Below are 15,524 nucleotides of genomic sequence, written 5' to 3' on the forward strand. Positions count from 1 at the left end.
CACACACTGTATCACACACAGGTGTGAAACCACCTTCACATGTCTCAAAATGACACTTCTGCCTCCAGCTATTTTTTTTCCCGCCCATGGCCCCCGGCTGCAGCTGTGGGATGTTATAATGAGCGGTGGCATGACACCTCTTCTCTCTCCGAGCTCCTACATTTGAAGTTCATTAGAAGTGCATTGTTGTTTGGCATTCAAACAGGGGGGGAACAAAGGACCATTAAAGACAATTTTTGTTCAAGGAAAACCCCCCCCCCCAGAAATTATCTGCCTTGCCTCTGTAATTGCTTCCATGCTAAATTGGTCGAGGCCAATTATTACATTTACCGTACAATTTGCATAGTAATAGGCAGGGGGGTGTCACTCACTTCCTCGCAACTTCGGCTTCACAGTCGTCTCTTTTTCTTTTGCTCTCGACGCCTACGCCACCCTGCTGTAATTTCCCTGAAAGTAAGGGAAGGAAGTCTAGATACTGAAAACTCTCACCTCCTCCACCGAGACGACGCTGCCAGCTGCGACTATAAGAGCAGGAACAGATGGTATATAGCAGCCATTTAACATGTATTTAAGATGCAAAAAATGATTTTTTTTTAAGAGAGGGAGACAGGAGTTCTAGCGGTCAGGAAGTGTTTTTTCAGTCGACGTTGGAAAGGCTCCTACCAGGTGGTGCAAGAAAATGTAGTCCCTTAAATATATGGAGTTGTCCTGGAGGATTCTGGTACCCAGGTTAAACCGTGCTACCTAACAGCTGCCAAGTGGGACAGAAACCAGCACCAAAAAAAGCTCCTTGATATCTTTGAGGTAGAATCTGAGGATGAAGAATTTCATGGATTTCACTGATGTTTAATAAATCTTAATAACCACATTGTTGCCTGGTCAGGTTTTCTTCAGGGGGGGGGGGGAGGGGGGTGTAACGATCCGTCAGCTCGTCCCTCCTCTTGTTATTTATTGGACGTCGTCCGCTCAAGCCGGCGGCCCACGAAGCGTTTTAATGACGTAACAAACTGAGGAGCGGAAAACTCAGTCTGTGTCTGGGGATGAAAGGTTGAAGGTGAATTAACCCGACTTCACCTCTCAGAGATGAAATCATTGGAGTTCTTTTGTTTACAGAGCTACGATTGCTTCCCTGCTCTCTCAATTCTCTCGTTTTAGATTTTTATAAAACTCAACACTCAGCCGACTCTCCTGAAGGAGATACTTGATTATTTTCACAAATCTTGCGAAGAATTTAAAAAACAAAGCTTCTTACTTGCAAATGAAAAAGTTCAGACAGCTGAGAATTTTTGATTAAAGGTAGAATACGTAAAAAAAAAAATCTAAACTTGTGTTAAATATTTTGTTTTTGAGTACTTGTTTTGATTGAGCGCCCCCTGGTGGCGGGATCTACATTCTGTGCCTTTAAAGTGTCACAGAGGAGATTTTTTTAAACCTCATTGATAAAGTTCTGCAGAGGAGGACGACAAGCTTTGAATTTGTAACTCTCTGAACTGTAACAGGTGTTTTCCCTTACATTAATTCAACTGTTCATCTACAAGGTTGAAGATACTTAAAGGAGTGATCTAAAGCGTACTCTGCTTTATCTTCTAGTTTACTCAAAATAGAGCCTTTGATTACAAAACGAGCCGAATGAGCCAAATTGAAGGAAACTGATAACAAGAGATTGAGTCAATAACCTAGAAAATAAAAAATAAAAAAATAGTTTTCTGAGTTTATAAACCCCCTGAGAAGGAGCGTCATATGTAGAGACGTCTATACCATCAGACTTCTTTTGGCAAGCAGTGGAGTCGCCCATCCCCCCACCTCCTCCCCGCTCACATTGGCTGTGTGGTTTTTAGATCTGGAAGCAAATGGCCACGATGTAATGTATCCTCATGAGCCAGTTTATCCACTCCTATCTTACACCGACTGAATGTTCTTGGGTATGTGTTGTACTGTTGTTTTTAGCAAACCGTGCAGCCATTTTTATCTCGACTTATGGAAAAGAGAGAGAGGTCCTATTTGTCATCCTAGAACAAAATAAGCAAAGGGTTAAATATTTAAAATGTGTGTGAGAAAGATGAACTTCAACCTTTCATTTGTCTTCTTTTCTCTCTCTTGCCTCAGATGGACCACGATCCCAGGAACCCCGCCTACATCGCCACTCAAGGCCCTCTGCCCTCCACCGTGGCTGATTTCTGGCAGGTAAGAAAACACACACACACACACACACACACACACACACACACACACACACACACAGACGTCCCCACAAAGCACACACACCAGTGGACAAAAAATCAATATGTTCTCACCTCTCTAAAACAAGAGTTAGCCGATTTTTATTAGTGCAGAGAGCCACACGGGAGAGCAGCTTGTTCTACGAGTGTCGTTATTAATCTCTCCTTCACTATCATGCTCGCTGCCCAGCACACACACACACACACACACACACACACACACACACACACACATTGTTAATGCAGCGGGCGACCAACACTTTTCCCGCTGTCCCAGCTGTTAGATTGGGTTTGAATTCTGAGAGCAGGAGATCGATAAATGATTCGGGTCAGTCTTTGTGTGTAAGTGTGTGTCGAGGGGAACAATGGGAAAGAGGTGTGTGTACGAGGGTCATGTGTGTGTGTGTGTGTGTGTGAAGGAAAGGGTCCCCTTGTCAAACATGGTCTGTCCCTGCCGTTTCACCCCAGGGAGCTGGTTACCACGAAGGCTGAAGACAGAGACATCTGACAAAAAAAACTCTCTGACAGCTCAGTCAACAAATCAAAAGTAACCCCGCCTTGTGACATCAAACATTTACCTTTTTTTACCGTTATCTTAAGTCGTTTTCTTCTTCTTCTTTTTTTCTATCCAGAAGGTTTTGCGTGGTTGATGTTGTAAGCCTCGACCTACAAGAAGTTCCTTTTTTTATTTTCAAAATAAAAGCAGGTTTGTACCCAAACAGGGAAACAAAAAAGTACCCTTAGCTTCAGACAGTAAAATGTTTCAAAATAAAAGCCTAACAAAAACTGTTTTGTAATGCAAAATCATGGAATTTCAAACATGCGTTTAATCACAATTAGCTTTTCAAATTGAGGGATTAATCGAAATAAAAATAAAAAAAAGAGAACTTCTTTAAGTTGGCTGTGACTCAGTGGTAGAGTCGGTTGTCCCTAAACCGGAAGCTCAGGTTCGTTGTCCAGCTCCTGCAGACACATTTCCGATGTCCATGATTTAATATCAGTCAGTGGGACTATGAGGCCAAAAAAACACAGATGTGATCCTGACTCAGGGTTCATTTTGAGGTTTTCATCCTAATAAACTCATGTCAGATCAACTACCCATCATGGATTCTCCTCAGGCTGATTAAGTTGTGTGTGGTCAGTGTGTCTTTGCACGCTCTTTGGTCAGGAGCTGCTGAGGTTATTACACCTCGTACATCACATTACACAACGACTTCCCCATCAGGATTCTGCTAAAGAAAATTACTGAAGGCCCATAATGTCGGACGTTCAAACTTTAACACATGGACTTTTTATGATGTTGAGAAGCCGGACTCTCAGACAAAGAGCACGGGGTGCAGTAAACCGCTTCTGTATCCAGGATAAGTAAGAGATACATTTAAGTGAAGACCGAACAAACCTCGTGTTTTTTTAACTCGTGCTCCCAGCATCCCGCAGAGTTCTCTCTCTCTCTCTGTCAGCTACGGCAAATTAAACACCATTCTTCAAAAAAAAGTGCACCGTCACATCCCGAGATCCGCGAGACCAATCAGAGAAGCAGCGGGAGCCGAGGAGAGACAAGCGGTAATTCACAAAAAAAAAAAACCCGACGCAATTAATGACAGTGAAATCTCCGGGAAGGTGTGGCGGCGCGCTGACTGAACGGCAGGTGCAGCCATCTTGATTATGTAGCAGGCGTGATGATGTGGGAGCGGTATTGCTTTATGGCTTCCATTAACGGCTGACTGTTACCTCTGATCGGGAGTCGAATGGATCGCCAGAGTCGGCACTCCCCTCCGGCTGTGAGAATATGACTGCCAGCAGGAGAAAAATACGAGCGCATGCTGGGTCCCACTGTACCACGACCCAGCTGGGGGAGGGGGAACGCCTCGGCAGCAATTACTCTTCATGACTTCTTCTTCTGAGTTTGCTGCTGAAGTTGGAAACACAAAAACATGACGTCTTAGAGGGTTTGGGTTTTCAGACCTAAGATTCGATTTTCACCACAAAAACAGAAACATCTGCCCTTCCATAAAGACAACAAAATGAAAGTATTTATTGACACATATAATCAGTACACATGTCAGTCTTCCTTCTAGAAGATTATTTGTTGTGTTGACAGATATGCAGTTCCAAAACGTCAAGATGGGGACTCTAACCCTTTAAAAGACTCAGTGCTTAACATTATAATCAGCTTTGAACCTTTTTAAAGAACATCAAAAAGCGTCGTATTAAAACAATAAATGTTCTGTTCTTGTAAAATCTGTACGATTATACAAATGTTGTATGGTTCCTCCTTCTTAAAGGCTTACTGTGCGACTTTCAGACCAAAACAAATGCTCTTTTTGGACACACCTCCTTCATCCCTCAGCTCCCGCCCTCCCATCCTGTTTCACCAGCAGAGTCTGTGAGTCACAAAGCAGCAAACAAGGGTTGATAAAAATCTGAAAACAAGATTCTACGAGCGATGATATGCATCTATAGATCATTCAGTCGTTATGTCTTTTTTTATTTTAGACCTAAGAAAATCTTTTCTTCAGTTCGGAAAGTCTCCTTCAATTGGACTCTTGCCTGTAGACACAGCGTCCCCGAGTGGGCGGGGTTACCAGACTACTACTTTAGCAGGGCTAACGAAGAGGGAGGGGCTTCATGCAAAAGACATGAAACATGTAGGACCCTCTGAGTTAAACAAAAGGGGAGTTTAACTTCACTCTCTTTTTTAGAAGTCTTTTCTACACCATTTATTAACATAGGGTATATTTGATATTCAGACTGTTGCATACTAGAGCTTTTAAATAAGAGTCCATAGTCTTAATTAACTTCCAGTATGAAATGAACAAAGTCAACAAAGACTCATTTTCATGCAGGCAGATTCACTGTCTTCACAAGCTGACCAGTGAATCCACATGTCCTATTATTGAACGCTGCTAATTATTTTCTTTTGACGTAAATCTTTGTAGTGTACCCCTGTGTTGTGCTCAAACGGGCCATTTGGTTTGATTAAAAAGTATAAAAACTTTAAAAATGAAACACCAGCTTAGTTTCAAAGGGCGAGACCATCAAAGCAGGAGAGCCAGTTTGATTGTGCTCCTCCTGTTTTATGGTGTATAACTCATATATCTCCCAGTATAATGAGAGTGTGTGTCATGTGTTTGCAGATGGTTTGGGAGAACGGCTGCGTGGTCATCGTCATGCTGACACCTCTCGTGGAAAGCGGAGTGAAGCAGTGCTACCACTACTGGCCCGACGAGGGATCCAACCTGTATCACATCTACGAGGTAAATGACCTAGCCTTAGCACAACGCATTGATCGGGAAGATGAAAGCTGCGACTTTATGTGATCTGCCTGTGACTCATATGAGCAGGGGTGTGTCCAGTTTTCTGGGGGACTGGGGTGGCCTGAAGTTTGTGAGCACACACACAAACTTGATTTAAATTTTACCCTGTCTATCCCCACTCATGATATGTACTCCTAAGTAACACAATTTGGCAACTTTTAAATGCTGTTAGCTTGTTTCTTTTGGGACTCAAACGTCACAAGTTTAACTAATTAGAAAATGTCATGCAAACTCTTGAACACTGCTAACTTATAAAAATTTGCAAGTCAGGGAGTGTGCACAAGTTTTTGCTTTCAAATTTGTATGTAAAGAGCAAAGTCTGCAGATGATTTAGTTACGGCTGAATGTAACAAATCATAATTTGAGATTTTGAGGTGGCACCTTGGGTAGGCTAATCAGATTTCAAGGGCTAGCCCTATCCACGCCTCTGGCCACGTCCCTGCATGTTAGCATACATGAAGGCGTAAAGCTAGAATCATGTTTTTTGTTTCCTCTTCTTCTTCGTGGCATTTCTGGTTTTATTTGGCTTACATTGACCGGACTGATATAATCCAATGATTTGTAAGAATTGGACAACTTTATGGTACAAACTTGACTTTATAAAGCCCAAAGCCTAAAAGTAAGACTACCTTATCATATCTGCATGAACAAAACCCTAGATGTTATTATCATTTTTTGTTATTTAACCAAGAACCTCGTTTCCAAGGGAGATCTGGCCAAGACAGTCAGCAGCACAGTCAGTAACAGTCAGAGACACAACGAGTACAATTTACAACAAAACTAAAATCTGCATTCAAAGAGAGAACTATCCATGAGTCAAATCTGGGAGTCAGTCGTTCAAGCAGTCGAGCCAAAAACATCGACATCCTATTGAGATCCTGTAGAGAGATAAAAGTTGCTCTTGGTGCCTGTAAGATAGTACCTGGCCTCTGCACTGTGTACATGTACTGTACATTTGTGTCCTTGCAGGTTAACCTGGTGTCTGAACACATCTGGTGCGACGACTTCCTGGTTCGCAGCTTTTACCTGAAGAACATGCAAACCAACGAGACGCGAACTGTCACTCAGTTCCACTTCCTGACCTGGCTCAACCAGAACGTCCCCGAGACCAGCCGGACACTCCTCGACTTCCGCAGGTAGGGGACTCCTTTGAAAGAAACTCTTGTTTAAAGTCAGGTAAGCCATTGTGATTTTCATGCAGTTGCATTTAAAAAATCACAGAGATGGATTAGAGTAATTACTCTATGTTTAAGAGACTGTGATCCCTCAGAGGCGTCCCACAGGGAAATGTGCTTACTATAGTTCTCAAACAAAGCCGGCGGTACTTCCATTTGCTATGTGACTGAGTCCTCTACACTGTAGATTTGACTCCTGCACCCACACAGGGCTGCTTTCAACCCATTTTCTGTACCAGTCAGGTAAAAAAAAGACTTTGGTGGAACTCCCTTTCATTTGAAGTACACAAAGTACTGAAGCCTGCTTCTATTGTTGATAGGGAGAGCAGTGAGGTTTTTAGAAAGCCTCGAGGAAACTTTTGGAAGTCCTTTTGAAAGAGGCCTTTTGGAGAGAAAAAAAAACACTTTGATAGCAGGACTCCTCTCCAAAGAGAAACTTAAGAAGAACACTTTGTGTGTGATGTGTTCAAGGGGAGGAAAAAAGTCACCAAAGTGTGTTCATCAAAGGAGCTGGTTACCTCACGTTGTCTTTGCTTCGCTTTAACCAAACCAGCGTTTACTCATGAAGAAGAAGTTCACTTGTAAATGGACCAAAGAAAACTTTTTTTTTTTTTAAATATTACTTTGAAGCTTGATGGAGTGGCTCACTGGTCTCATACCTGTTTCTCTGTATCATAATAATAATGTCACAATCAGGAACCCAATGACTCTGGTGCGGGTTTCCAAAGCCCCTTACCAGTCCTTTGGTTCCTTTGGTTTCTTCTGATCATCTCATGAAATGTTCTCTGAACACTGTAAAAAACCAGTCTGATAAATAAGTAGGATGTCACATGTTGAAATCGTATCAACCCAGTCTATTTCCATACCAGGGTTTGAGTATTTGAGATACAGGAACTATCTTTTTATTTTCTAAGAGGTTGGTTGACTTGGCCTGCTTTCTCTTGCACAGGCACCAGCAGTTAGCTTGTGCTAGCGTGCTAAATTATCAACTTTTCCATTACACCAAATGTAATATTCTCAGGTATGCTGCAGTCTAGGTAAAGCAGCAAACGTACATGTTTAGTCCTGCAGTGGGCGTGGCCGAGGAGGAGCCCAGTTTGGATGTTGGTTTTGAAAGTTGCAACGAACATCGCTATGACTCCACCTTTAAGCCTCCAATGTAAACCAATACAAACTGCATCAAATGGGAACAAAATGTAACCTTAAAACACGGTGAAAAGTCGAGTGTGTAACATTTTGCACTTCTACCTCTACCCTTTTAATTATCGGCCCTGAAGATATTGCAAGCAGCTGAATAATTTGTTGGCGTAGCCAGTTTGAAATACCTCCAGGTAGGGGACACTTTGGCTCCCTGAATTTCAATTCAACCTTTATTTATACTTGAAAGATCATTGAAGGGTAACCCTCATTTACAATGACATTGAATCATTACAGAGATAATTAGAAAACAGACATTAAATCAAAAAGAAAAACAGGGGACAGATAAATACAAGACTGCTAAAATCAGTCTAAAAAAGTCTAAAATGTACAAAGATAATTAAGCGAGTACAAAACTGCAATAAATCAACACACTGATGTAAAACAGTTACAAACAGAGATTGGGAGGCTTAAAATCAGGTTTCTAAAAATGCCCAAAAGGTAAAAGTTCATGTTCTGTATGTTGTTCCAAGAGTCCCGTGCAGAATAAGAAAAGGCAGATTTTCACAGTTCCGATCTGACTCGAGGAACATTCAACAGTAAACGCCTTGAGGAACGTGTCTGGTAACGTCCAGTCGAGAGATGGATAAGTTCTGTCAGGTATGAGGGTTTATAAATAAAAAGATGCCAGTGCATATCACGTCTTTTCTGTTAGAGGTGACCATCCAACCTTGAAGGAAGGCGGAGTCATTCAGGATGCAAAGATCTCAGATCTCTGACACAGAAACTTCATCCAGCTGATTCAGTCTGTGTCAGTTTGACATCTAAAAGCAAGATTGGATTGGTGCATCCCTTAAATAAGAGAACCAAAGGTTAGAAAAGTATAACCCTAACCTTGCAGAAGTCCTGAAATGCATCTTAAAGTTTAAAAAGGTGGAGTTATTTTTGAGTCTTCTATCGTTTTAGTGGTAAAGCAAAATGAGACACTGGTGAGACTGCGGAGTAGAATCGATGAGTGATACTCGTTGATGTGAGTCCAACAGGAGGCTTTATCAAAGAGTAATAACCTCAGACCTCTCACTTTTCCTGCATTCAGACTCTTGTGACCCTGAGACTCGGGCAGAGAAATATCTTTATATCCTCAAACATCCTGGGCGTTTTTTTCCAGTCGATAACGACGTAATTCAGGATGCATTGAGCGAACTCTGCAGGAGCGATCCTTTATGTCCGCTCCCCTCTCTTCACCCCGCCTTCGACCTTCTTTTAAAACTGATATACTGTATTGCCTATTAAGGTGGGAGCCTCCCCCCCGGCCCCCTTCCCCTCTGATTCACTGTGGATTCTTTGGAGCGATAGACCCCCCCAACTAGTTTTTTTTAATATATATAGGTCTGGAGTTGCCGTGCTGCTGGCGCACATCAATTAGGTTGTGATATGAAGAGTGAGAGTTTGTGGTCACAGCTATTATGAAAAGGTCTGGTGGGCGTCACCACCCACCATCAGTTTGGAAATATTGCCTTTACTCACGGGGGCGGCGGGGTCACAGCACAATGAAGAAAGCTCAGAGGGATATTTTTCACTTTTATTACTGACGACGCGGTGCTTTCACAGTAACGGCCTGCCTCTGCAACTATTTTTTTTCGATGGTTTTTTAAGGAAGTCGGCTGATCTCTTCCTTCTTTTATGCTCTCGCCGGCATGTTTTTTTTTTTTTTTTTCTAACCACACTCACAGCTGACTGACCGACCGAGCCGAAGCACTGCTTACAAAATCCTCTTGTCATTTCCCCCCACCTGTGTTTACCAGCTAACTAGCGGTTGCCAGTGTCATTTTTGTGATGTTGCAGCTAGTAATATGAGCCCAGTTGCATAGTCACAAAAGTGATCATTGGAGACTGTAACTCTGCAACCAAAGGGGCCCTCATGGACCCCTACCCCCTCGACCCTTTCCTCTCCTTGCGCTCCTAAGTTTTTTTTCCCACACCTCTTCTTCTTCTCCCTTTCTTCTCCTCTCCTTCATCTCTCTCCTCGCTGTGCCCGGTGACCTGAGATGACCTCACGCCTTTTTTGCTTGCTCATGGTTTGCTTGACTCCCCCCCCCCCCCGACCTCTCTCACCACGCCTCCCTTCCTCTCTTGGTCGCTTTTGTTTCCCTCCTTCCCCCCAAATCCTTGATCGGTCTGATCCTCCTTCTTCTATTATGTCTCTCAGTATGTTTCTCTTTGGGATTTCTGACTCCTTCTCAGAGAATACATACTGAGAAAAGGCAAACAAGTGAGTGACTTTGTCACTTTTAAGAACAATTCAGAAGTAGACGCAGAGGGGATACATCTAAAATACTTGTCTGTCTTACATGTGTCAGTTTAAGGGAGCTGCTTTCTGTCTCTGCTAACCTTCCCTGTGATCACTCATTTCAAATGTCGGAATATCAGATCATTCGATACTGATGTTTTCATGAGTCGTGTTTATTTCGTTGGACCACTCTGCAATCACAAAATATGGATTATTTAATTTTTGTTTATTTAACCAGGTTGGCCCCATTGAGATTTAAAACCTATTTTTCAAGGGAGACCTGGCCAAGACAGGCAGCAGCAAAAAACACAAAGTTACAGTCAGAGACACGAAGGGAGACAAAGTACAATTTTCAAAACACAACATTTTGGATGAAAATAGAACCATCTATGAGTCAAATCTGGGAGACAGTCGAGCTAAAAACATCGGCATCCTATAGAATCTGCTTCCATGTCTTTAATTTTAGATCTAAAAACATTTCAGGACACCAGCTCCTTTAGTTTTAAGTCATTCTGCAGCAGATTCCAGACTGATATTGCAAAATACCCAAAAGCCCTTTTTCTCACTTTCTGTTAGAGAGAAATAAAGAGGTCCTGAGAACGCAAAGAAATGTGTTATACCAGTACTGGTATATTATGTCAGTATCTGTAGCTTTGAATATCACTGAAGTAGCTTCTCTCTGGCTGCAAAAAAACCTGCACACATTGTCTTCAATATGACGTCTGGACATGCACCAACATGCACCAACTTCCCTGCCCTATTTCCAAAAATCAATCCCAGTCAGCTCTGAAACAAAGCATGAACTTGAACACATTGTCTTTGCTTCTCTTACCTCTTCCTACATATACAGCTGATACATTTAGATTGAAATCCCATTTTCACAAACAGTAGTGCCTACAGTATTATACCGTATATGCCCGAGCCTGTATGATGGATTAAGTGATGAGGTTGGTGTGTTGCACTTCATTGCTCACAAACACTTGTGATTCATGATGTGATCAGTCTGATGAAGGACAGAAACAAATATAAGTTGAACATTGGAGGTGAAAATGGAGATTAAGGGACTCGAATGCAAGATTTCAATAATATATTTTCCAATCCAACTGTTCGTGCATCAAAGGTCGAGATAATTGTTTCCTGTTACAGATTGCAACTTGCACGATGCACAAAGTCTAGATGATTCTGCGTTGATTGAGCTGGACCATGAAGTGTGAGAGCGGACTATAAACTGTACATTAAACACTCAAACAATGCAGCTCGTTCTTGAAATGTAATAGTGATGTCCATGTCAAATAAAGAAGTATCTATCTCTGTAAAAATGTGCATGTAGCCCCCATGAGGTCACTCATTTGTTTGTGGTAAACCACTGGATGAAGCATCAACTTTATAATTTTTTTGGTGCTCCATCTCGTTTCCTTTATGACCATATTTGGACGAGAGGGTACAGCTGTTGACGATTGAGGAGTTAACAAGTGCTAAGTGATGTTAGCTTGGTAAGTAAGTAGCATCTGTTGCATTCCTAACCGTCATATTAATTTAGAGAGTGCTTTGAGCAAGTGATCCAACAGATGTTTCATCAGAGGGTGTTTGAGTTCGCTACCAAGAGCTAAGATGATTTGAAGTCTCCGTGGGATAAAACTTTGCTGCTTTATTCTTTACTTCATCTTAAAAAGAACCTTAATTTACTACTACGATTAAGACCATGAAGACATGAGGAAAACATTTATTTCAGAATCAGAATTAGATTTATTGGCCAGGTATGCTTACACACACAAGGAATTTAACTTCTCTTATGTACAGGTACAACATTAAATATAAACAATAAACATAATAAGAAAAGACTAATATTGAATAGACTCCTAAGTAATAAGTTGAGTAGAAGAAGGTCATTTTCTCATTGACTTCCTGGCTGCTTTCTGGGTAAGAAATGAGCGGCGCCAGACGTCAGATGGGCGTGGTCAGACGTGTTTCGACGTCATGACACAGGCAGCACCATCTGCTAGATAAGCGGTGATATGAATCTGTATTTTAATGTACAATATATATGTGTATACAAGTCAATTTTATGGACCCTCTCCATTGACTTGCATGGAATAGTAGAGGGACCCCTGCTGGGCATTAGAGAGTATGACGGTTATACAACAGGCTTTTTCTACTTTGTATTGCTCTTTTATTCTCTCTATTCTCTTTGTCATTATCCTCTCTCTCCCTCTCTTACGGGGCGTTTCCTTCGTATCCAACACCCCATCAAAGCTCTACTTGCCCCTTCCTCCCACTCCCCTCTTTCCCAGCCTGTTGGTTACTCTCCCTCTCCCTCTCTCTCTCTCTCTCTCTCTCTCTCTCTCTCTCTCTCTCTCTGCCGGCTGTTTCCATGGTAACATCACTCATAAATGTCTGCAGTGAGCTCTGACTTTTCAATTTTGGTGGGATGGCGGATGGAAATGGAAATGGGAGTGGTGGGGGGGGGGGTTTGGTTTCGTGCATTCATCTCTTAGTCGAAGGAAAATCTTTCAACGCTGCCAATGAAAATGCACATTTTTATCAATCCACCGTAAAGGTTGTATTTTTTTGTTTTCACATATTCCTGAAAAAGTGGAAATCTTAGAGAGTCAGAGAGGATATGATTCGGGGGTTCTCTTACTCACGTTAATACATGAAATCAAGTTCAACATGATCAGCTTAGTTCAGCATATTCTGTGAGTTTTTTAATTATTATGCATCCTTCATTTGATTTAGTGCAAACCTCTTCCAACACTTCATATTCCTCTTATTTTTGGTTTAGGATTATAGAACTTCTTCTGGATCTGGATCTGGACTTTGTTTGTTATTTGTATGCGAAAACTGTTTTGCAATAAGTTAAAATGTCCCAAAATCCACATCTCAGTGTAAATATTTATTGATGATATGAAAGAAAGAATATCTCCAAGTGTATTTCTCTTAGGGTGAATATCCAAGATCATCTTACAAGCTTTGTTAGGGGCCCTTCACATGTCCTGGTCTTCCTTGGATGATGACATTTGCAGTTTTTCATAGAAATGGACCTAAAAATGGCCTTTTATCTTTCCTAAGTTTTAGCTTAACATTTCATCAAATCTATTGTTTGTTTGTTTTTAAATCCTGAACAATATGATGCAAACAAAGCCCAAAAACCTCCAATGTGGAGTTGTTATTTTAAAGTTTCCAGAGCTTCAACAAGATATGTAACTCTTTGACTTTAAAATAATGCAAAGGTTGTTTACTGTGGGGATGTCTTTGTAAGTTTAAAGAACCAGAGAGTCTGGAAATGAACACTAGATATAAATGAAAACGTCCAGTGGAAAGTTAAGCTTCAACACTGCACCTCCAAAAATGTCTCTCCTCTACTGAGTGATGCATTATGGGTAACAAACACAAACACACACAGTGTCCCACACACTGTGTCTTTACATAATCTGCTCCTGCTGAATATTGTTATTTGGAGTTCTCACCATGAGATGGAATCAGAGATGATCTCCTGCTGGGATCAAAGTCACGCCTCTCTGCTTCTCGCTCTGATAGAAGCTGGATGTTTTTTTAAAACCAGCTGCTCAGAATTCTGATGAACAAGGTGTGCATTTTTTTTTTGTACCACACTTTCAAACAAGTACCTTGAACTATAGCTCTTAGCTTTCTTATGTATGAAAGCAGCGACAGAAGTGAGCGCTAATATCTGCTCTGTTGTCAAATGTTGTGCTGAAGCAGAAAGACGGTGTTAATCCTCAAAAAGAAAACGTTTCCCCGTGTTTGTGACGAGCGTGCTGCGGGTTTCTGTTCTTTAAAGGCCTGTCAACAACAATGTTACATTTTGAATTACACACAAGCACCCAGGAGAAAAGCTCTTATTCGTTCTTCTTGCGATACTATTGGTAGAAAGTTGCTCCTGTGCAAAATTCAGATGTTACAGATGTTTCTGCAGCTTGCAACAGGAAGTCAGTATCTCTGCCTTTATTTTGACATCTGTTATAATGACGTAAATATAGACGATGCATTCAAGGAAGAATGTGCAATATTTGACACATTAATATATCAGAAATCAAGTATTTCCTCTTTAACTGAGTCCTGACTGTCTACAATGAGGGAGAAGCTCGAGTCCCGCTGGCTGTGTTGTTGTCAGAGCCGTGTTTACATGGACGGGACGGCCGGCTCCTCCCCTTGTGTATAAAAGCTGTTTTAGTCAAGAAGAACATACTCACTGATTATTTAAGTGTCTTTAGATCACAGTCATTCTGTGTCAAGGAGCATGAAATGTGAAGCTACATGCTAACTAAAGCGTGCTAACATTAGCATGCTAACACAACAATGCAGGACACAGGTGATCGCAGCACGAGCAAAGGACAACACAATGTCCGCTGCTTGGTGCTTAATTATGGTACGTTTCATGTTTTAACTCCTTCATGTGAACGCGAGTGGAGGGGGGTTGGAGGTGTGTCTCTGGAGGAGAGCGGAGGCTTCAGGATGGAGGAGGCGTGGCCTAACAGAAGTTTGTTTTGGTTTCATGCTGGAGCTCAAGGGGGCGACATCTACTGGATCAAAAAAGTCGAACATTCTTCCTTTAACAGTTGGATTTCAAAATGGTAGTTCTTAAATATTTCCACTTCAGGGATGTTATGAAGCCACTGGGACTGAAACGTTTATCTTCTTTTAGAGAAAATGAAGTACTGTCTCAGGGTTTCAAATCTCAACGTGTTTATTCTTAACAAAAGTTAAGATTTGGGAACCATTAGCACAGACAGAATAACAATTATTACAGACTAAAACTGTCAATTATAGTTTTTATTTTCCTGCTTATTGACACTCTCATTGTTGTGTAACTGCCAGTTAAATGTTTTATTTTTGTTCATTTCATCCTATTTGTTGGCTGCTGCAACACCTGAATAGCCACAAACACCGGGGATCAATGAAACCTTATTATATCTTAATCTCAGCTATTTAACGGCTGCTTGGCTTTACCGAGGACAGCGGCGTCCAAATGGAAGTGCACCTTTTTAAATACTGTGCTTCAATTTGAAAGTACCTCACGTGTGTGCTCAGCGATGTCTCACAGCTTCTTAACTCTGATACTCAACACAAGTGGAAAAGTCAGTGAGGAATCGTTGGATGTTGTTTAAATTTAAACTCTGTGCAGAACGTCTCACGTCGTAATGAAACAGTGATAAAAAAAAAAAAAACATCTCAAAGGGTCAAATGTTGTTTACATGCACACACTCAAAAACGGGATACTTCAAAAACCCCGGACAAAACCGGGATACTCAAGTCCAGTGAGAATCCTGGGGGCCCGTTTCAGAAACTCTCGGGCTAACCCTGACCCTCTTGAGATGATTTACCCTCAGGTGGGAAACTCTGGAACAGCTGATTTGAGTCAGATCAG

The 15,524-nt window shown here is 41.6% G+C and overlaps 1 protein-coding gene across 1 annotated transcript in view; it reads left to right on the forward strand.

Moving 5' to 3' along the window:
* ptprn2 (protein tyrosine phosphatase receptor type N2) overlaps positions 1–15,524 on the forward strand; it is a 201,750-nt gene that overhangs the window by 168,939 nt on the left and 17,287 nt on the right. Inside the window, exons 17-19 of the mRNA XM_065954457.1 lie at positions 2,107–2,184; positions 5,357–5,476; positions 6,506–6,672. Of these exons, the coding sequence (XP_065810529.1) occupies positions 2,107–2,184; positions 5,357–5,476; positions 6,506–6,672 (365 nt within the window). The remainder of the gene's footprint in view (positions 1–2,106; positions 2,185–5,356; positions 5,477–6,505; positions 6,673–15,524) is intronic.

The sequence above is a fragment of the Labrus bergylta genome, chromosome 4 (assembly GCF_963930695.1).
Source record: "Labrus bergylta chromosome 4, fLabBer1.1, whole genome shotgun sequence".
NCBI classification, from domain to species: Eukaryota; Metazoa; Chordata; class Actinopteri; order Labriformes; family Labridae; genus Labrus; species Labrus bergylta.